The sequence below is a fragment of the Passer domesticus genome, chromosome 7 (assembly GCF_036417665.1).
Source record: "Passer domesticus isolate bPasDom1 chromosome 7, bPasDom1.hap1, whole genome shotgun sequence".
In the NCBI taxonomy this organism is placed as follows: Eukaryota; Metazoa; Chordata; class Aves; order Passeriformes; family Passeridae; genus Passer; species Passer domesticus.
The window spans coordinates 60,500,536-60,523,754 of record NC_087480.1 but is presented as its reverse complement, the minus strand read 5'-3'; the positions used below and the strand labels follow the sequence as shown (position 1 = coordinate 60,523,754).

At 50.1% G+C, this 23,219-nt stretch overlaps 1 protein-coding gene across 1 annotated transcript; it reads right to left on the bottom strand.

Moving 5' to 3' along the window:
* Window positions 1–1,882: 1,882 nt before the first annotated feature.
* On the bottom strand, window positions 1,883–3,142 carry FOXD3 (forkhead box D3). Its single transcript, XM_064426375.1, has one exon. The coding sequence runs from the start codon at window positions 3,140–3,142 to the stop codon at window positions 1,937–1,939; it is 1,206 nt and encodes a 401-aa protein (XP_064282445.1). The 3' UTR covers window positions 1,883–1,936.
* Window positions 3,143–23,219: the final 20,077 nt, after the last annotated feature.

Sequence of the window (23,219 nt, the reverse complement as noted above, 5' to 3'; positions counted from 1 at the left end):
CTCGCAGCGACTCCGGGCAGAGGCTCCTTTCTTTTTTCCCAGGGGATCGGCTAAATATAGAACCCCCCTCGATCGCACGAATCACCCACCATTTGCTGTTTGTGTAAAACCGATTAGCCAGACACAACTGTGAAACAACTCGTTCCTCCGACACCGCCACGCACCGCCACATTCCGCTCCGCGGGGTTCCGCGGGGCCGTGGGTGCCCGCGGAGGGCCCCGCGTGTCCCCGCTCCCTCCAGGTCCTCCCTGTCCCCGGCAGATGATTAGCGAGTCCTTATTTATAAAGTTCAAACGATCTCATCACCGGGGCTGCTCGGTTTATTTTAGTCTATGTATGCGGAGGTATAAATATTTACTTAGGAAGAAATAATATTTACTGCTTACCAGGAAAGCAAGGACACTTTTATTTATATATTTATTTTAAATCCGCGGCTGCCAGAAGGTTGTTGGAGGGGAAATAAGCGCCTGGTTCAGCTCCTCCCGCAGCCGAGCCTGCCGCATCCCGCATCCCGCCTGCATTTTACGCCGCCGATTTTCCTAACAAAGACAACGAATTATTTGAGCGGAAAAGCAAAATCCACGACGCTTTTCCAAGGTGACAAAAATTCGACTTTGTAAGAGGGAGATAATAAAGCACCAAACACTGTCAGTGCACAGGAGACACCGAGATCTCAGCAGGCTCAACCCCCCGACGCGCCGCTTTAAATATTATAACGCTACATATTAATTCCTTTTTTAAAAAAATTTGACTGTCTATTTTAGCCCCGAAAACACACACACATATATATATATATGTATGTATGTATATTATTTTAAATTTTAACAGCTGCCATTAAGGCTGAGTTATTGGGAATTAACTGGGAAAGGCCGATCCTTTCCCGGGGGAAGAACCGCTGCTTTAACCCTGATTATTTCCCTGATCTAAACGAAAGATCCTCGCTCGGACACCGCACGGCCACGGCCTGAATACATACGTATTTTTCCCCCTCTAAAATAAATAGTAAACATTGATTAAATCGACCGGACGTGTTTTATTTTAAAATATTTCCCTTATCATTAGCCCCGGCCGCAGACCCAAAGCGTACCTATTCCGGCCGGGAATGCCGCAGCGCCGGGATGTAGTGCTGAAGTCAGGCCGAGAAAAATGAATACATTTAGGGAAACATCACGGGAGCCTCGGATCTGCCGGGGAAGGCTGGATTTGGAAGGAACCGGGGTGATGGCGGCCCCGCCGCCGCGAGCGAGGAGGGCCGGGCGCTGTCGCTGTCGCACGGCGCATCCCGAAGCGGGTGGAGGGACCGTGGGGAACCCGCCCGCGCCGCGACCGGCGGAGCCCGAAGCCCCGCGGCCCCGGCGCTCCGCGGCCGCGCCCCGAGCGCGTCTCCAGCCTCCGCGGCCGCGCAGCCCGTCCTGCGGGCGGGGGTCACAAAGACACCGCTCACACAGAGACGGGCAGAGCATTTTAAAAATTTATTTACAAAGTTGTGTACAACACCAAGGGATAACATTTAGAATACATATATTCATTCATATATAAACAGACTTCTATAATAGAATGACAGCGTTTTTCCTCATTTTTTTTCTCTCCAAAATTCTCTCTCTTTTTTTTTTTCCCTGTTCGTTCGTTTAATATTTAAAATTTCCCCCGCTTATTTCTTTTTTATACATTTTTTTTTCTCCTCGTTTGTTCGTTTATTTCGGATAAAACCGCTCGGAGCGCCGGAACCTTCAAAAAAAGTGAAAGTTCGCAGCTCCTAATCGCGACCGTCATTTTCGCCTCTTTAGAAAAATAAAAACCCCGAAAGCAACGTCAGTGATTTTTGATACAAATATGTACAAGCGGCGGCGGCGGCCGGTGCCCGCTGCTGCTCCGGGTCCGGGCGGCCGCGGAGCCCCGAGGGGGCGGCCGGGGCTCCCCGGGGCGCTGCCCGGGGCTACTGCGCCGGCCACTTGGCCTGCACGGCGGCGGCGGGGGCCGCGGGCTGCAGGAACTGCCCCGCGATGATGTTGGTAGGCACGCTGAGGATGGGGGCGATGGCCGCGGTGGTCCTGGCCAGCGCCAGCGGCTGGTGGGCCATGAGCGCCGACTGCACGGTGACCGGCGGCCGCAGGAAAGTCTGCGCGCTGGCGGCCGAGCTGGCGGCGGGCACGCCGATGATGTTCTCGATGCTGAAGGACGGGCGGCTGCTGGGCTCCGACTTGACGATGGAGCCGGCGGCGCCCAGGCTGTTGAGCTGCAGCTGCAGGCTGGGGCTGAGCTGCGAGTTGAAGGCTTTGCGGCTGAGCTCGCTGGACGGCAGCAGCGGCACGGCGGGCGGCAGCATGGGCCCCACCGGGGGGATGTAGGGGTACTGCAGCGCGGCCGCGGCCGCCGCGGGGTGCGTGTAGGCGCCGGGGTGCAGCCCGTAGGGGCGGCCGTAGGGTCCGGCCAGGCCGTAGGCGCCGAAGCCCTGCATCATCAGCGCCGTCTGGTCCCGCAGGTGCTCCTGCTGGTGCCGCTTGAAGCGCTTCCTGCGGCGGAGGAAGCTGCCGTTGTCGAACATGTCCTCGGACTGCGGGTCCAGCGTCCAGTAGTTGCCCTTGCCCGGGTTGCCGGGCTCCCGGGGGATCTTGACGAAGCAGTCGTTGAGGGAGAGGTTGTGGCGGATGCTGTTCTGCCAGGCGGGGAACTTCTCCCGGTAGTAGGGGAAGCGGTTGCTGATGAACTCGCAGATGCCGCTGAGCGTCAGCTTCTTCTGCGGGCTCTGCAGGATGGCCATGGTGATGAGGGCGATGTACGAGTAGGGCGGCTTCACCAGGCTGCTCTTGGGCTTGCTCTGCCCCGCTGCCCCGCCGCCGCCGCCGCTCGCCCCCTCCTCGCCGCCCCCCTTGCCGCCCTCGGCCGCGCCGCCGGGGGCCGTCCCGGCCGGGCTCCCGCTGCCGCTGCTGCCGCTCTCCGCGCCCGCCTCCGCGGGCAGCGCCAGCTCCGCCGCCTCGTCCAGCGGCAGGCGCGGCAGGGCGGCGGGGCTGCCGGCCTCGCCCTCGCTGTCCTTGCCCGGCCCGTCGTCGCCCTCGCCCACCACGTCGATATCCACATCCTCGGCCGCCGGGACGGCGGGGCCGGACATGTCGCTGGCGCTGCCGCCGCCCGACAGGGTCATCCCCGCTCGGCGGACGGGGCGCGGCGGCGGCGGCGGCGGGGCCTCCCGCCCGCACCGGGCTCCCTCCGCGCTCCGCTCCCGCCGCTGCTCCGACCGGCCCCGGGGGCTACACCCGAGCGGCCCGGCTGCGCCCCGCGGCGCCGTCCCCGCGGGGCATGGGGCGGCCGCGCCCGCTGCTCTCCCGTCCGCGGGGCTGCGCTGGCCGCCCGGTCACCTCCCGCCGCCGGGCATCGGGGCTCAGGCGGCGCCGCCGGATCCCGCCCGCCGCGATGCGCGCCCGAGGGCGCCGCGCATGGGGCCGCTCCGCGGGCCGCCGCCGCTCCACCGCTCCGCTCCGCGGCCGCGCCGCGCACCGCTCCGCCGCCCTCCGCGCCGGCTTGGCTGCTTTGGTTTTTTGTTTTGGTTTTTTTTGGTGTGTTTCCTCTTCTCTCTTTCCTCCTCTCGTCCGGCTTTTTTTTGGCGGCGGTTTTTTCCCCCCCTCGGCGGAGGGAGGGGACGGAGCTGCCGGCGGCCGGGCGGGGCGGGGGCAGGAGGCCGGGGGTCGCGGGGCCTCGCTCGCCACTTTGGCAGCGCGGCGGTCCCGACTGCCTGATAGATTACTTTCCCGTTAAAGATATACTCGGAGGCGGCTCCACGTGACCGCCTGACGTCAGGCGCCCCGCTGTGAAGTCATGCAAAACTCGAGTTGTTTCATGGACTGTCAACAAAGAGCGGCGGCGGCTCCGCTCTGCCCGCCCCGACGGGGCCCGACGGCCCCGGCACCGGCCGGGCCCCGCGGAATTGCTGCCGCGCCGGGGCTCGCCGCACCGCCCGGGCCCGCAGCCGCCGCTCTCGGGGCGCTCGGCAGCGCAGGCTCAGCGGATGCGCCGCCGCAGGAGCGCCTAAAAGCACCAAGTTTGGGCTTTGAAACCACTTTTCCGTGGGTTTCTATTTTTTTTTTTAATTTTTTTTTTTTTTTACCAGCGGCAGCAGCACCAGCTGGGAACGGAAGACCGGAGAATAGCTATTGATTAATCTATTAGGTTAGTTGCAGGGAGAAATAAAAAAGACGTAAAATAACAAAGGGAAACTATAAATAAAGAACCTTTTAGCCGGTTACTTTTTTTTTTCTCTCTTTTTTTCCCCCTTTTTTTTTTTTTTTTTTCCTTTCCAGAGGTGTTAACGACTTAATCATTGCGGGCTTTAGCATATGAAAAAGTAGGAAATGAGGGAGTGTGTGTGAATGTGAGGACCGTATTGCCGCGGCCCCAGGTAAGCCCCGGCCCGGGGAAAGGCGCCCGGCGGGGCGGGAGGGGGCCCGGCCGCCCACCCCTGCCCCGCTGCGGAGCCCCCGCCCGGGCCCTCGGCCGCGGGTGGCTCCCGGGGTTTGGCTTTTTAATCCGTCCCGCCGAGCCCTTCGCTCTGGTGCTTCCCGCACGTGCTGTCCCATTTCGGTAAATACAATTAAATGAGGGAAATGCCCCAGGAGTTCAACGATTTCCTATGAGCGGCGCTGCTTTAGGGACAGCAATTCCCCTCCTTGGCCCAAAACCCGCCGGGGCTCGGAGGGCCGCTGTCCCGGCCTCTCGCAGAGCCTCTGCCGGGCCCGGCTCGGGGGGAGGATGGGGAACCTTCCCCGCGCTCCGTTCCGCGCGTCTCCCACGGGATCTCCGCGGCCCGTGACCTCCGCACCCGCGCACCGCCCGCCGCCACACGCGGAGTCACCGAGCCGCGTTCACACGCACGCACTCGCCGTGGGTGTCACCCGGCGCGCCGCGAAGCCTCTGCCAGGGGAAAAAAAAAAAAAAAAAAAGGAGGAAAAACCCCAACTCCGCAGCCCCCTGCTCCATTTGTTGCGCTTTTCTTCGGCACAATAAAAGTCAAATTAATTGATTCGTATTATTAATTACGGTGCTTAGCGTGAAAAGAAACGTTTCCCCTCGATTAGGGCTCCATTGTGCTAATCCCGTGTTCAATCACGGCTGCCGGCTGAGCGGGGCCGCCCCGCTCCGCGCCTCTCCGCGCCCCTCCGCGGGCGCTGCCGCGGCCCCCAGGCCTTCCCCTGCTGAAGCTTAGGGCTGCATTTCGAAGCCCATCCCGTTGGAAACTATTCGGGAGCCCACCCGGGCGGAGAAAAGCTTTGCTAAAACCCGGGAAAGTTTCCCCCAAATAAGCCGGGAGCCCCCGAAGCCGTGGAAGTTCAAGGGCTGGAGGTGAGCGGGAGCAGGACGGGCGTCCAGCAAAGCGATAAAACAATTAAAGCAGCTCCTGTGGAGGTGGAAACCCACGATAATGACACGGCCAGAAATAGAAAGTGGGCGCCCATATAGACAGATAGATTTAGCAACAGGAGAAAAACAAACTGTATGGTCCGGATCGATACGGAGTCAAATAGAGACACGGCAGCGCAACGGGAAAAGGGAGGATGGAATAAGTTATGATAGAGAGGGAGAAATTAATTACAACTCAATTTGATTCTAATATGGGAAAGCAAGATCCTGGCCGCGAAGCGAGTTAAAAATAAATCCGGAGGCTGAGCCTCGGGGGTGGGGGGGAGATTGTGGAGGAAAGACAGGGCTGGGGCAATTTCTGCTTCTGTAATCGTTTTAAAGGAAGGAGAAACCAAAGGTGTCCCCTTTCAGCTCCTTAAGCCTATTACTTTCACTAATGAGTTATATAAATCGTTGACCTGACCTGGATTAAACCAGCATTGTCGTTCGGTACAAACGTGCGGGGGGAAAAGGGCTCGCAGGAAAGGGGCTGCGGGTGAGAAATCCCTGTAAAATAAACACATCCAAGGGAGGGGACACGGCAGGGACACGCAGACATCCCCCGACCGCTAGGACCGGGACTGAAATGGGGCGAGGGGCAGAGCCTGGACCCCCCGTCAGCAGGGCCTTTCGCTGAAGATGTAGATTATTAAACACATGTAATTTCCCCTCTCTATTCTTAGGCCTCTATTTGCACGTGTTTGGTTTCTTTTTTTATTTTTCTTTTTTCCTCCCCTTTTTTTAAAAATCGTAATAAATCTCTCGTAAACCAGGCAGACCTCAGTGCAAAACGAAATTGGTCATGTTTCCAAAACGGTTTCGGATTTATTTGTATTGGAAATGTATAAACATCCATTCTGTAAAAGGCAACACGTTTAATTAACGATGAGAGAGCAGTTAGGGGCAGAAAGCTAGTAAAATTGTGTGATAAATTTATGGCATTGTTAGCGTGCTTTTAATTATGGCTATTATGTTAATTATTTCACATTAGCATGGAGTTATCAGCAGCATGTCAGATTTAATCAAAACGAGCCTTTCTCTCGAAAACTGCGCTTTTCATTCGCCGCGAGGAGAACGGGGGGTCCCGAGCAGAAGCCGCTTCCCCCCTTCTTTATTTATTTAAAAATAAATAAATGAAGGCTTTTAAAAAGAGACTTCCCAATGAAAAGAGTGGCTGGACGTGATCCGGGCTGGTGCAGGCGGCAGATCCCTTTAGGCTACAGCGAGCAGCGCAGGGAGGCTGAGGAGAGAAGCGACGCTCTTGTTTTTTAGGAATTCACCATTTTCACCCCCTCCGGAGAAGGCATTTTATCATTTTGGATCATTCTGTCAAACAATATGATGTTGCTCATTTTTATCTGTCCCGTTTTACAAAGCCCCCGCTCACACTGCTGGCCAGAACAACGCGCCTCAGTACAAAAGAATAAAAGAGACGAGCCGGGAGGATATGGGATCGCTGCGTGGATCCAAAAGGAGGGAAGAGGAGGAGGTGTGTGCGAGTGTGAGTGCGTGTGTGTGTGTGTGTGTGTGTGTGCGCGGTGGGGCTCCAGCGGCCCCGGCCCGCTGCCCCGCAGCTCCGCGCCCGCGGCTCCCGCACACGCTCCGCAGCCCCCGGGGCCGCCGCTTCCCAAAGGCTTTCGGAGCTTCCGCGCCGAAATGAGAAGAATCGAACGCAGAGAAATACAAAGGAAAATCACAACCCGCAGGTGTGCCGGCAGCGAGGCGGGCGGCGCAGTTTTGGGGGGCTCCGTCCGCGCCGAGGCGCGGAGCGGCCCCGCGCCCGCGGAGAGCCGCGGCCGCCGCTCCGCGCAGCCCCGCGCAGCGCGCCCGGCTCTGCCCGCGCCCCCTCCTCCGGCCGGCCCCGCTCCCCCTTCCCCACGGGAGCGGGGGGCTGCGACCACGGCAGCTGCTGGCTTATTTTTAGAGCATTTCCATTCCTCCGGTTAATTTTAGATCGATCCATTATTTAGCCCCAGTTCGCCTTTAGGGAAACCCAAGCTGGGGGCGGCCGGCGCTCCGCGGCCGCGGGACTTTCCCCCGCGCGAGGTGCGCGGCCGCGCAGGGAAGGGAACTTCGGGGATCCCCCCTCCCATCCATGCCGGAGGGGCGGGGGCCGCGCCCCGCGGATCCTGCGCCTCCCCCGGCCGCGCCGCGTGTCCCCGCGCTGTTTGCGCGCTGCCTTCCCCGCTGGGCTTGGGTTGCACCAGGCGCGGGTTCTCCACGTCCTGCAGCCTTTTCCCCTTTGGGAGACACCCCCAAATCCACACACGCCCCTCCGAGCCGGGCCGAGGTGCCGGCGCTGCCCCGCGGGACCGGCCCCGCTCCCCGCCCGGCCCCGGGGGACCGCGGGGGAGCACGGAGCCCCGGCCCGGCCCTCGGGGGATGCGGGTGTAGGTGCGGTTCATGTTCGTGTGGCCGCACACGCTGCCCCCGGGGCCGTCGGGGCCGGGAGAGGCTCAGCCCCGCACCGCGTCCATCCCCGGCTGCGCCCGGAGCCGCTCCCCGCTCCGCATCTGAACACCGGCCAGGCGCCGCGCTGGTGCCGAGCCGCGCAGCGCCTTCAGTTTGGGGCTGGTTTTCCTCGAGGCTCGTCCTGGAGCTGGTCACTGCCTGCTCTGTCTGTCCCTCCCCTGGGAGCTGGCAGGGTGCGGGTGGAAGGGCACCCGGCGGTGCTGGCTCGGCTCGGCTCGGCTCGCAGGGAGAGTCTCCGGCTTGGATACAGGCAGGAAAACATCCCGGGGAGCTGGCAAAAACAGGGTATCCTCTTGGGATCCACAAAATAAAATCAAAAGGGTCAGAAGAGTGGAGCCTGGTACGGGTTAGAGATTTGGGTGCTTTACAAAGCAAGGGGAGAGCAAAATTAATCAAATAAGTTAAAATACAGAATTATTATTAGGGAAATGAGGCTGTCTGAGCAGAGGAGCTCTGCCGCCTTTTGGGCAAGAAGGCTGAAAAGTTAGATGAGACCTGATTTGGAAAACAAAAAACAAAAAAACACCCAAACATTTGGCAGTCGTTCAATCAAAATTCGTTTGTTCTTCAGATTCTCATTTTGCAAATCCCCACTCTAAACAAATGGATATTTATCCCCAGTTTTGGCTGCAAGCACCTGCACCCACTCTGCAGTCCCACGCAGCCCTGGCATCCAGCAGTGCTGACTTCTGGAAGGGCCGTGCTCACGTCCCCAACCATCTCCAAAAAATGGCTAAAACCCATCCCCTGAGCACCCTGTCACATCCCTGCCCCTGGAGGAGGCTCCTGCACTGTGAGCCGTAATAAATACACGGGAGCAAAAATCAGAGGCAAAAAATTTCCTTTAAATTTGATTATTTTGAACTCGTGGAGGGAAGGGGTGGGTGGGAAGGGGTGACCCTGGCCAGGGCTGTGGGGGGAGGCACAGGGCAGCCCCCAGCCCTGCTCCACGCACGGCAGCAATATCGGGGTGACACACGGGCACCCCCAGCTCATCCCCCAGGGAATGGCTGCTCTGTGTTTAGGCTCCTTCAAAACCTGGGATTCCTCCATTTAGGGATGGAAAGGACACTCTGGATAGGCTCAGGAGAGAAGGTTTTATGTAAAAATGAGGGGATTTTATGTGAAAATGCCCCAATTTGAATAAACCAACACGACAGAGTATTTTTGCTTCACGCAAGTGGTGCCGGTGTGGAGCAAATATGGGGACATGCCTTCAGAAGCGGGGGGGATGCTACACAAAAAGAAGGGACACGACTCAAAATGAGGAGCAGCAGCAGGGGCAGCTCCTGTCACACCGCTGTCCCGGCGGGTTGTGCCTTCGCAGGTAGGCAGGAGGTGTGAGAGAACACAGCAGGGCTGCTTTCTCAGTTATTCCCCTGGCCAGCGAGATGCAAATGAAGACGCTAAGAGGATTTCCAGGGCGGTGAGGAAATCCCTTTGCTGAAAGCTGGGAGCTCTCCACGGGCTGCCCCAGTGCTCCTGGCAGCACTTAACCCACAGACAGATTCCCCACACCGTGACATCCACGAGCTGGTTCCATTTAATTGCTCGGCACAGCCAGGACATTGGTGGCAGCCAGCTCCCCCTCCACACGCTCTCCTGCTTCCCAGGGCTTTGTTTGTTTGTTTTCAGCAGGATAGTTTTGTGAGCCTCTCCTCTGGCTGGTGTACAGCACCCTGGATTCCCTTTATTAAGCGCGCCAAGACAAGCGGTGAGTTACGGCCGCTGTTAATAAAATCACTCTGCTAATATTTTCCCCCAACACGTGGAATGTTATTGATGGATCAGGGATGGGCCCATCCCGAGGCACAGGGCCCATGCATCAGCCCAGCTCCACGTGCACCATCCAAATGGGGCCTTGGTGGAGCGTAAGTGGTGCACAGGCCTTTTATGGGCCTTCTGCAGAACGGTGAATTTTACCCAAAATGCAGGTTAAAACCCATGTTAGGTATTAATGTAATCAGGTCCATAATGTCTCTATCAAAAACTCCCCAAGCACCTCTTCACCTGCTAAACCAGGTAGCTCCTTATCTGGAGAGTGCTGTAACACATTCTAGGGGACTTCTTGGTTGTTTTTGGGAAAGAAAATATGAATTGATCAGTCCTGGCAAGTCCTGGCTTAGGGCAGAGCATGGGGAGTCACCAAAGGGCCATTCTGACCTGCCAGTCCAACATCTCCCTCCTCCACCTTCAAACACAGAATTAAATGATCACAATTTTTCTACGAAAACTTGGTGACCTCCACAAACATCTTGGAAACAGAAGTGCCAGCTACAGGAAGAAAAAATCCTGCTTTTTTCCACCAACACCCTCCCCCCACCAATCACTTTTTTAAGACCAAAAAATATCTATTTTTAAATTTTTTTTTGTTGGAAAACACATTTCCAGGAGAGCTGCAGACTCCTTCCCCCACGAAGCTTTATCAGCTTCATTCATCAGGGCATTTCTGCAAATTCCATTTAGATCCTTCACCTTATTAGAGGTATTTTATGAAACATTTTATTAAAGTCTTTTAATGCCTTCCAGGGCATGTTGTAAAACCCTACTGATTTCAGAAGCTTCTGGATGAGCTTTTCCAGCACTTCCATGTTGAGAGCACATGTTGGCAACTTAGCTCCTGTCTAGGACAGGACAGACACAACCAGGGAGGGTTTTGACTTTGACCAAAATCATTAAAGGGTGGCATTTCCAATTAAAAGTGGAGGATGTGAAGAATAAATATTTATTCCCTAAGACACATCAATATTATTATTTTTTTGTTGGATTTCCTGCTTTTGCTCAGTTAAAAAAAAATTCCAAGAGGAATTCTAGCTGGGGAAGTGATGAAACATGTTGAGCTGGGTCAGGCAGCATTCGCAGTCTGTAAATAAAGATTATTTAGGGACTCTTGTTAAAGTATTCTGTGATAGAAGAGTTCAACAGGCATTTTTAAATGGATTCTGAGCAACAGGGCAGAGAGAAAATATGTCTGTGGGACCATGAAACATTTATCTGTCCAGAAGGAGACAGGGGAAAAAAAAGCCAGGAATGATCTATCATAAGGGAGGAAATCTGCACCTCAGCATTTGCCAAAATGTCTTAATTGCTTTGTAAACTCATCTAAATAAATAAAATGTGGAGGGCTGTCTGTGCTCTCTGCTAAGGAGCAGAGAGTATTGCCTGGGGATAAAAGTCTTAATCCTGCCCAGGGCTGGGCTTGTGCCCAGTGTGGGACTGGCTGCAGGAGTCAGGATGTGCTCAGGGCTTGGAGCAGGTTCTGGACCTGGGGAGTGATCCCTGCCCCAGCCCTTGGCCACAGACAGGAAACACACACACACCGTGGCTCCTCTTGACTTGTTTTGTTACTGCTCCTTGTGTTTTTCCTGGTGGAAACGGCTCTGTGACACTCACAGAGCATTCACTTCCAGGGCTTGCACACCGTGGTTATAAGAGGGCTCCTTGGCTTTATTTAAAACTCTCCAGTTTGTGGCTTTCCTCCTCAAAACCCACTTGAGATCATTGCTCAGGGCACATTCTCATGGGTCTTGTGACAAAAGTGATTGTCCCCCTCTACTCCCCTGTGGTCAGACCCCACCTCCAGCTCTGGGTCCCATCAGGATGTGGAGCTGCAGGATAAAACCCAGAGGAGGCCCTGGAGCTGCTGCAGGGCTGGAGCCCCTCTGGAGCCAGGCTGGGAGAGCTGGGGGTGCTCCCCTGGAGAAGGGAAAGCTCCAGGGAGACTTCAGAGCCCCTTCCAGTGCCTAAAGGTGCATAGCATTTAAACCATGTAAATGAATGAGACTTAAATATGTGCTTCAGGTTAACAATATTCTGAGGCTGAACTAAAGCTTCATTTTCCACATAGGTCTTGTTCAAATTTGTAAGGTAAATTTTCGTCTTCATATATATGAAATATCTTCCTGCCTGCCTTTCTGCTGATAGATTTTACCGTTTTATTTTCATTTCTTAGTGAACCTCGACCTGGAGCAATGGTCATTCCTGTTCTGAGGCTGCAGCAAAGGCAGCTCCTGAGTGGCTTCAGGCTGGAAACAGGGCTGGGTGTTTAACAAACGCTGCTCATGGACAGAGCATGACCAGAGGAGGCTCATGGCTGAGACTTTGTCACACTATCCTGCTGCTTTGGCTGTTATTAATTAATTAATTAGGCTTCTAATAACTAACAGCCCAGTCTTGCACTCCTTCTGCACGTAAAAAAGGGCATTTTCTCATAAAGCCGTGCTGGATCCTGAACAACTTCTCTCATGGCATTGCTTCCATTGCAGTAATTATCTGCAGGAGTTTTTCCCTGAGTTGGTAAGGATTTTTCAGGCTGTCATTCTGGGAAGGACATATGTCCAGCATAGCTATAGCTAGCATGTCCTGCATGATTTACATGTTTCTTACGTGTGTGAAATGTAATATACTTATATGTTTTGGAGCCATGTATTTAGATATGATCTCACATAAGTCTGGCAGATAAATATGTTCATCTCATATAGCACTGCCATACTTATTTTCACTTAGGACTGCTTTTATTCAAGGACTTCTTTCTGTCCTTGGTGTTGGCTCAGCTGGATCATTACTAGGTCCAAATTTTCCCTTCAAATTTCAGCAATCTGAAGTAAAACCACGTAAGCAACGTAACCGTTGTGTTTAAATTAAATATTAATGTTAGATGCAGATCCAGTGGTGGAAAGATTGATGCCTGTCTGTATGGGATTTGATAATTGCTAGGAACAGGAATGATGTTTTATTTTCTATCTGCCCATGACATTGCAGTGACCAATCTCCAGGGTTTTATTCCTTCAAAGAATGACGTGGAACAGGCTGAGCTGCAGCTCCTGACCAGCACCTCCCTTCAAAAACAACTTTGTGCAACTTGCTGCCAGAATTACCTGGACAGAAATTTCCTTAAATTCGTGTTTCTTTCACATTTCTCATCTGATTTCCTGAAGCTGAGGAAGAAGGGGGAGGAAGAGGAGTGCCCCGATTCTGAGGAAGGTACGAATCTGAAAATGGAGAACTTAAAAAAAAAAAAATTCAAGAGGAGAAATTAATTAAATAAATGCTAATATAGAAGTAAAAAACCCCACTGCCTGACAGGAGAGCAGCATTTTAATGGCATAACTCCTGAATAATCTTGCTGAAAGGTCTTTGTGCTCGCTGCCCTTTGGTACCTGACTCTGTTTCTCTGCTGCAATGTTTGTTCCTGGTTTCTTCTGCTAAAGTTTATAAAGCCAACTTTAAAAAAAAAAAGGGGGAGTGTTTCCATAATTATCCCCTCACCAATCTACTGCAGTAAATTACCCCCCAGCCCCATGTCTTGGTGATAACATGAACCAGATGAGAGAGCCTCATATTTAGTTTAATAAACTGTAATTTCTGACAAAGGTAACTGTCACCTTCTGTTTCATTCTGCGCGTTTATTTTTCAAGCACCAGAGCTGACCTCCGAACTCAATCTGCACTTGCCTATTGATGCATAAATATCTGTAATATCACAGTAAATTAAATTCAGTTTTAAAGGGTTTCTATTTAACAATCTGTCAGAACTTTCACAGCGTTTGATTTCTAGTTTCCTCTGTCCACTGACAGGTTTATCTCGATATGGCTTGATTAATGAAACCTTTTATTTGCAGTAAGCACACCTATTATTACCATAATCTCTTAATGCTTGCTTAGGCAACACTGTACTCTGACAGCAGGGCTCCAAAAACTTCCAGCCCCTTCACTCCTGGGCACAACAGGCAGCAGGATTTGGGGTTGGAGAAGGGATGACATGGCATGGAGAAGTGGATGTCATGCTCTCCACTTTTGGGAGTGTTTGCAAAATCAAGCAGTTTCCCAGTTTAGCAGCTTTGGAAATATTATTTTCATGGGATAAACGTGCCTAATTAGAAAGTATTTTCACCTAAGATTAACAAATGCACTTTTAGTTTTGATTAGTGTTTTCTAGGGAGGAAAGAGATTTCCTCAAGATGAATTCTTACAGATGATTTGTTGAATTTAGGGAAATACACAATAGGATAGCCTGGAGAAGTTTGTATAGGTTTGGATATCATAGTTGTTGACTCCAGTTCTTGTTTTTTTAGGAAAACCCTGGGAAAATCCCTGAGGATTTTCTCTTTGCAGGTGAGGATGGACTTGCAGCCCCACAGAGAGCAAAGGGAGCTGTGACACCAAATTCATCACGGCCATGGTTCAAACTGGGAGCTTGATTCCATTCCTATTCTTGTTTACAGCTGGGATTTGGGCTTTTTCCAAGCTGTCCCTCACTGGGAATTCTTTGTTATAAGCTGATTGTCAGACTCTGTTAGATCCTGAAAATGAAGACCCCACCTCCCAGCCTGAGCACCTGAAATGAGACTCAATAATTTAGGTGGGCTCTGATATTTGGGTTGTGTCCAACTTTCCAGGGACACCCTTTGCTTCCAGTTCTCCAGGATCTCTCTTCTGTTGAAATCCACATCCCTCTGGAATGAGGCACAAAGTGGCCAGTAAAGATTTGACTGCTTGCATGCCAACATAAGGATCCCATGTGGAAAATGTCACTCCAAACAGTCACAAATCCCTCTTGTGCAGAAATATCAAGAATTTCCATATCAGCACTGGTAAAAAGGAGAATAATTCTGAAAGTGATTTGTGCACTTGTTTCTTCAGGATAAAAACATTTCAAGACAGTGATTGCATTAATATGTTAATCAGCATCAGAAACCACATTCTCATTTCTGCAGTAAGACCCAGAGAGGCACCGACACTCCTCAATAAACAACTCACAAATGAGGATTACATTTGTCTGTACAAAAACACACACAAAATTTGTCTGTACAAGCACTCTGCATGTACAAACCTGACCTCAGAATATTTTCATGGCATAAAAACTTGGAGGGACCCATTAGAAGCAAATTGTATATTTTCAATCAATAAATGCAATATGGTTCGATGGCCCTGCACCCAATTTCTGCAGCTCCAGGAGAGACACTTCCAATGCACAACTGCCTGTCATAAAAGTGTTTTTTTGCTCTGGAGTCCACACTCTGCTCCTGCAGCCCTCCTGCTGGAATTATTATAATTCTCCAACACGTTTCAGACTTTTTTGGGTTGTTTCACACTCTGCTTTTTAACCTTCAACAACAAATATTGTTGTATCATGAAGACAGCAAATCCAAACAATTACATATGTAGTCCAAAGGCATACACAAGAAAATCAATATTTGACATCTTTGCAACTCCCTCCTTGGAGCAGCGCTCAATAGCTCTTATTCATTATACACTTATATCTCTTTCAGATTCGCCTTTGTCACCAGAAACCCATTTTTTTTTCTCCTTTGACTTCCACATAACTTCTTTGCCCTGTACTTTTACAGATGCCTTCTGGCTATAAATACTAATGAAATCTCTTTGCTTAATTCAATTTTGCTGGTACACTTACAGTTATGACCTAACTTTCCCACGAGAGAGACTGATTGAACATTCCAATACCTTATGGATGGGAGCAAACACTCCACAGAACTGGACTGACAATTTCCATAATTATAGAATTCACAGCCTAATGACCTTAAAAAACAATAAAAAGATCTCTTGTTAATTCCATTTCTGTTACTGACATTCAAGATATTTCATTTTTCACAGGACAACAAATTTACTTTTTATTTTCAAAAGAGCAGTCTATCCTTTTACCCTAGATTAAATTTTCTGAATATTGAAGGATTTCATTGAATATTTAGCATTTCTTTGTCTTTTAAAAGTTAGAATATTTATGATCCTTAGAATGCTCCTGACTGATTTATAGCAATCAATTATAAGAGTGCGTTTTGAAATAGCCCTTTTAAAAATGAAGAATAGAATAATTAAAAAGATCAGAAGTCCTCCCTTGCATATAATTATTTCATTATTTCATTACAGTGCAGAAATTGTTTTTGCTGACTGCGAGCAATTTTAATTGAGCAAAAGCTGTATTAATATACGATAGCAAGCAGTTCTTCCTAAGAAATAAGAGCACTAATTGCCTAAATTTTTATTCAGCACAGTGAGCCTTAAAAGCCACATTGTAATATAAACCTAATCACTGGCTGCAGCGGGTCCTCTTGCCGTGGTGGAGACATTCCCAAAGCACAACCTCGCTGTGCAGCTCATTTATGCCTTCAACAGGTTTATTGCTGCACGAAGCATTTGTTTGGGTGCTGATTTGTGGCAGGCTGGGAGCAGAAAGCTCTGTGCCTGTGCCACCCATGGCCACCTTGTCCCCACTTTTGGTGGGGACACCACCACGGTGGTGTCCCATTGCTTTGGCTCCTCACTTCCCAGCTGCTCCAGGGTTTCCCCTGAGCAATGGGGAAGAAGTGACACACCACCAGACAGAAATTAAAACAGGAGCCTGGCTTTGGTGTCTTGAATCACCATGGGAGCGAGGTTTCCCCTCACTGCAAGGATTTGGGGAGCCTGAGCTGCTGCTGCAAGCTCTGAACTGTACACAGCCCACCCTGGGTAGGTATCCCTGCTTTTCCCCTCACTGCAAGGATTTGGGGAGCCTGAGCTGTTGCTGAAATCTCTGAACTGTACATTCCCCATCCTGCGTAGGTATCCCTGCTTTTCCCCTCACTGCAGGGATCTGGGGAGCCTGAGCTGCTGCTGAAAGCTCTGAACTGTACATACCCACCCTGGGTAGGTATCCCTGCTTTTCCAAGGAGAAGGTGGTGGTGGTTGCAGCAGACTGGGATTTGGGTGGGTTTGCTTTGGCCAGGAGAACTCTTCTCATTCTGCTGCTGATCTCCATGTTGGAAATATTTTACCATCACTGGTGCCACCTCATTTCAGGGGTCTGGACTCTCTCTCCACCTGCTGAAAACCACTCCTGTGTTGGAGTTTCTCTGTCCCCAAGTGATGTGACAAATTACTGTCAGCTTTGCACAGTGGTCCCTCCTGGTGCTTCCCACAAGGGACTTGCAGAAGGGTGGGATTGGGCTGTCCCCAGTAATGGGGGCACTGAAGGGACTCTGTAGGGCCATGGCTATAGGGGCAAGGGCACCACCAGCTGTTCTTTGCTCCCAAAGCCTCCCCACCCTCTGGATGTGATATGCCAGTGTGCCAGGCACAGGCAGCAGTTGTTATGTTCAGCTCCCAGGCAGAGCTCAACATCCCCACTGACACAGACCAAGAAACACTGATGAAACATTGGCTCAGAGTCCTTTAACTCCATCAAAGACAGTTTTTTGGAAGGAAGCAAAGTCTTTTTAATAAATAATAACACCTTAGCCGGTGCTGTGCTGGCAGATGGCTCATGATAGCTTCTGCCTAAGGTCTCTGAGCTCGACAAGAGGAGTCTGCAAGTCCATGTCAGAGCAGTGCAGTGCTGGAAGTGCAGACATGGAGTTATCAGGAAATAATGGCTGCAGGGGAGATCTGGAGTTTGTCTGATGTCCAAGTCTCTCCTGTCACGGCGTAGTTGCTTCCGGGGTGCTGGGAGAAGTCGCCACTGGGGCTGCTGGTGGTTTGTGAATAAGGCTCTTTGTCAGTGCTCAGCTCTGACCCCCCTCCTCTCAAAGCCTGGCTGAAGCCCATCCAAAGAAGCAAAGTGGAAATGCAAGATAAAATTCTGGTCCAATGCAGCAGCATTAATATAGTGTCTGAACGGGAGAGAAAAGATTTATAATTACCTCAGAGTGAGGCTGGAATTTTCCTCCTGAGCTCGCTGCTTTCCAGTCCCACTGTGAAGCCTTAGATGCAGTTTTGGTGCCAAATTAACACTGTAGTGTTCAAGTAAGAGCAGTGAAGTACCAGTCCCAATAACAGCCAGCAGCACTCAAACACAGCCACATTAAGGATTGCCTGGCAGCAGATGTGATGTATCCCTCTGCTATTCCATAGTGGCAGCCCTCAGGTACATAGTCATAATTCCTGCGAGAGGCAGGCTCTGGAGATGACAGACTGAATAGTTACAATTTATCATGAAAAATTTTCAAGGATGAGTTAATGATTTTGTGCAATTTCCAGACCAGTTAGCTGAAGCCTGCAAGCTGGAGTTTCCCTGGGCTGCAGCTCACCAGGAACAAGTAACTGTTTTCTCCTTGTGCCTCAGTTTCCACTTCTATACAATCAGTGAATATCCTGCCTTTTCTGTGAAATGACTCAAATCTGTTTCAGGAAAATGATGCATAGGAAATACTCCAGAGGAGGAAAAGGGGTTATAATCAACCCAACTTTTCTTGGAATAAAATCAGGGCTAAAGTTAGTCCTGGATTAACACTTTTGTTTTCCCTGAACTGTTACATCCCATGTTTTCCTGAAGGAGGTGCACAGGGTAAGACACAGAGTGTGTCTTTCTTTGCCAGGGACTTTAGTGTCTGATATCTGTGCAGATGGAGGTGGGAACTACTGGAAACTCCTTTTGTATGTGCTTGTTCCCAGCTGGAGCCTGCTGTTGTGTGCATGGATTTTGTGCATGTGAAAAAGTCTTGCACCTGTCCAGGTGAGCTCTGCCCTGCTGTGGTGAAAGTCATTGACAAACATCAACTCCACAAATCCCTGCACTGCTTTAATTTCCTTCCCTGTCTCCACTGAGTTGGTTTCTAAGAATTCCAGAATCTCAGAATGGTTTGGGTTGGAAAGGACCTTAAATTCCATCTTGTTCCACCCTCTGCCATGGTCAGGGACACCTTCCACTGGCCCAGGGTGCTCCAATCCCTGTCCAAGCTGGCCTTGGACACTTCCAGGGATGGGGCACCCTCCTCTGCAGAGGTCTGAAGCTTAGTTTTCCAGCCTGGAAGAACTTGATAACAGCCTGGCCTTCCAGATGTTGGCTGGAAAACTAAAAAAATTGGGAAAGATCCTCAGTGACTCCACAGTGCACCCCTCCTTTCTGGAGGCTCCAGGCAAGGCTGGTCCTCGCTGTGCTCTGGGACTCTGGCAAGGAGAGGAGGTTCCAGCTGTGCCCAGACACATTTTTGCAGCACTGGCCCTCGGCTCACAGCTCTGTCCTTTGTAAAGGTTGGCACTTTTACTCCAGTGAGCCCTCTTGGTGCTTCCTCAGTGCCCAGGGTGATCAGTAAGGGGTCGGTTCTCTCCTTGTCCCAGGACAGCTGTGCTGGCAGTGTGGGATACAAAGGATTTACGCTGCCATCTGTGTCCTTTGTGCCTGCTCACGGCACTTCCCCCTGTGCCCGGCGAGATGGAGAAGGTTATTTGTCTTAAGAACATTTTCTCCTTCTCTCTCTTTTGTTTTGCACCAGAGTCAACAAGCAATTTGCACCATAATTCATTCTTGTTTGGGCCCAATTATCCCTCCCCGTCCGGAGCTGGCTGCTTGCCTCGCTATTCCCAGGCTCTCCCCTGGACTTTCCCAGAGCTCCACCGAGGCAGGGTCAGCCCTGGGCTGCTGCTCCGAGGGCATCCCGCGGAATTCCATGCGAGTGGGAGCAGGGAGAGCTCCATGCAAACACTTTGGGGCAGTTTAAAGTGTTGTTCCCTCCAGGACTGCCGCTACTGCAGAATTCCCAGCCCTCCCGTGGAGCCTGGCTGAGAAAAGAGCAGCTCTGAAAAGATTCAAGTGGGATTGGAAGTGGAGAGCATCCTCTGTGCTGCTCCAGCCAGGCAGCCATCAGCACCCAAAAAAAGCTCAGTTAAGGCTAAACTAATTCGGTTATACACAGACTGTACAATCATTAATAAAACACCCAACAAAACCCCCCCCCTCTTTCTCCAGGGTGACACGAGGCTTAATTAATTAGCACTTTCAGGTGCTTGGATAGCCCATTGGTGGGAAATCATAACTTATTCATTTTCCCCTCCAGGTGGTCAGAAAAGAGTTGGCATTTCATTCTCATGGATGCAACAGAGACATCTCCATTGCATACAAAATTCTGCAAAGGAGAGAAGACCTAGCAGAGGGCTCTCATTTCCTGGAAGTGATTCTGATGGCAGGAATTACTGAAAGGGAGAGAAAAACATGCTCTGGGGTAAAGTACTCTATTGAGAAAAACCCAGAGCAGGTTAGGATGGCTTGATGACAATCCAAAAGTTTCTACAAGGACAGGAGAACTTTTGTTATGGCCTTTTCAGCCTGTGTCAATCAGGGAAGATGACAGGGAGGTGCAAGAAGATGCTTGGCAAATTCAGAGTGAAAAATGGAGCACGCTTTTTAAATGTGGGGAGTAATTCAATTCACCTTCCTCTCTTTGATGCCCAAGAAACTGTAGGAGGGTTTAAACCTCAGGAATTCCCAGGGGGATTTGGTGACTCCTCCTGAGCTCCCTGTGCAGTTGGTGTGTGCTGCAAAGTCATTTCTGCACCCACTGCCTTGCCAGCACCACACAGACACATGCTGCACCTCTGATGGCAAAAGCCAGAATGTATGGCTTAAAAAGGCTCCAAAAAATCCACTTTTCTTCTATAATAATATTTCCACAGGCCAAGCAATTGATGGCTGGACTAGGGGAAAACATACATCTTTGCTTCCAAGTAATAGGCTGCAGATTTGCAAGACTAAATCCTTTTTAAAGCCCAGAATCACATCCACTCAGTCCGTAAAAGAAAAGGAAGTCTAATTTGATAACATTATACATAAAGCATTTTCTTGACTTAGATATATTTTAGACATGCCAGTTATATAATACAGAACAAGCAGGGGGAAAGGACTTGATCACATTCAGATGATACTAAATTATCTTATGACACAGGCTGTATCTTTTTTACAACAGAAAATGGAAACAACTGTGTCCTTGACCTTCAAAAAGGAATTGACTTCCCTAGCTTAACTATTCAAACAAACAACTGTGTACTCTCTTCAATTCCTGTGATAATTTTGATTTACTGTAAATGACTGGATTTAATGAACTAAATTATGCTATTTAAATGCATTTTGTGAATGGTATTGTAGTTTGTTACTAAGCATTATGTCTATGCTAAAGTGTGCTGTAAATGATATGATATGGAACATATGTGCTGTATTCATAATTTAACTGTTGCTATGGAGTGCCTTCTTCAATAGGCTCCTTTGAAAAACGAGTTCTTTATTTACCTGGCGAAATGAAGGTGATTTCTCAGCAAACCTCTAGGTCTCACTGACCTTGACAGAATTACAGTGCTAATATTTTCACATGGATGAACTGTTCTTCAATAATTTTTCCCAAATAGATGGCACAAATAGGTTTTCCGTTAATGCCGCGGCAGACTGCGTGTTTTCTAATCTCACTTTGCTTTTTGTTTGAACAAATGTTTATTACAGCTCTTGCAAAATGACTCCCATCCTCATTAGCGATAACAGGTTTGGGTTCAGAGCTGGATCTGGGGCTCTTGGATGTGATTCCCAGAAATGCCTTGAGCCCGGTGCTGCAGAGGCAGCCAGTGCCCAGCTCCATTTCCAGCCCTGCTGTGCAACCTGTGTTATGTTCCTGTGGCTGAAACCCTTTGTATATTTGGATTTCTCTGTTCTTAAGGCCATAAATTTGACTTAGTCTTGCTGATATCAGGATTTTTTTTGTTTTTCACTTAAAGCCAGGTTTGTCAGAGCTAAATCCTGAAACTCTTCAAATTCCCTTTAGCCAGACACCTTTTTTCTTTCTGTTTCTGTGCCAGTCAGGCACACATAGATACTGGTCACAAATTCAGGGAGTAATATGTAAAAGTATATGTAAAAATAATTCCCGTGTTTTCAGAAAATGATGGGAAGTTGAGTAAAACCTCTAGAATTTCAATGGCTACTTTCAAATTTGGAGCCTCATTTCAGATTTTTCTTACTTTCTTCTTCTTTTTAAAGAGAAAATGTCAGTAATTTCTGAGAGCAAATAACAATGCAAGAAAATTCTGGCAACAACAGGGAAGGATTTTTACAATATCTCAGAACATATCAGTCTTCATTCAATGGGTCAAATAAGGACACTCTTGATGAAACATTGAGCCATATATAACAGCACCTTTTAACTAATTTGAACATCCACAATAAATTATGGCTGCATTTCATAACTGTTCATCAACCATCAGCTCCCAAGGAGAACAGCTGAGTTTTCTGAATATGGAGTCTCTTGGAAAACCTGGCTGGTTCTAACTATGTGAAATGTGTTATCATTGCAAACAAATGCAGCAAACATTGAAAGGGGTTCTTTTTAATAGCCATATTTTCAGATGTGCAAAGGCTCCTCCTGGAGGTCACTTGTGTTGTCAGATGCCCTGCTCCACACTCAGGTGAGTTTTTGCAGACCAGCCCTGGTTCCTGCCTGCGCCAGAAAACATAAAACAAACTGCTAAAAATACAAACACCTGTAGCATGGTTAAAAAATCCTTGCTGAAAAGCTCATTCCAGAAGGTTTCCAGACCTAACAGAAGTGTGCTGCTGGTTTGGATGTGTCTGTAGAGCGAGAAAAACTTGAGGGTGAGTTTACATTTTCACATTCTCTTGAGAAAATAAAGATCTGCTGAAGGAAAATGCTTCCCAAGACCTCACTAATGCAGGTACTCCTGGCACCTCCTGCTCCTGGGAGTTTGAGCACATAGCCAATGTTTCCAGGAGGATGAAAAAGGTTTGGGCTTCAGCGAGTGCAGTGCCAGGAGCAGGATGGGACCCCTGCCCACCTTCCCAGCCGGCACAGCTCCATGAGAGGAGCTCCTCCTCTAGCACTGTGGATTTTGGGTTAATCAGCTGCCATCCCAAATGATGTACAGGGAGCGGATAGCGCCTCCCGAGCCAGGAATTGGCGTGGCAGAGCAGCCTGCCGCGGGTACCTGCTCTGCATTGTGCACCATAACTGTGGGAGAGAAGGAGCTATTTTTCAGCAAGTGGCTATCGGATACTTCCCGTGCTGCATATCAACAACCAGATCTTGACCCAGAAATGTCAGTCCCCGCTCAGAGCAGACAAGGAAGCATAATTAGAGATGCTCTGGCAACGTATTTTAGCACTGACGGTGACAATGTTTAAATTTTTAATCAGGCATGTAACATAAAAAGCACATAACATGAAATGTGAAAAGAAAATTGGCAAATACCAACGTGCTGTTTGACACTTTATTTCACTGAAGGAAGTGAACATCAATAAACATTATTTATCATAAATGACAGAGAGGAAGGCGTGTTTCTAATAAAAACCTTCCCATTGCAAGGGGTGAATCTCATAAAAGCACCCTGATAGTACTGTAAAAGCTGTGCTGGGCCAGACCACGAAAGGAAACATGGAAATATTTATTGGGAAGCTGTGATGTGCACCCAGATGTGTTCCCTCATGACAGCTGGTTTTGGGGGGCAAAGTGCTCCCCCCAGGGTGCAAGGACTTTCATTTAGATGTGGCACAGCTCTGAGCCCTACAGCAGGGGACACAAATGTGCCTGCACATGTAATACAACAAATGGTCCCAGGTTTGAGGGTTGACCCTTCAGGAAGAGCATC

What these genes read in the sequence shown, in the direction of transcription:
- FOXD3 (XM_064426375.1), bottom strand. Translation starts at nt 3,142, where the DNA reads ATGACCCTGTCGGGCGGCGGCAGCGCCAGCGACATGTCCGGCCCCGCC.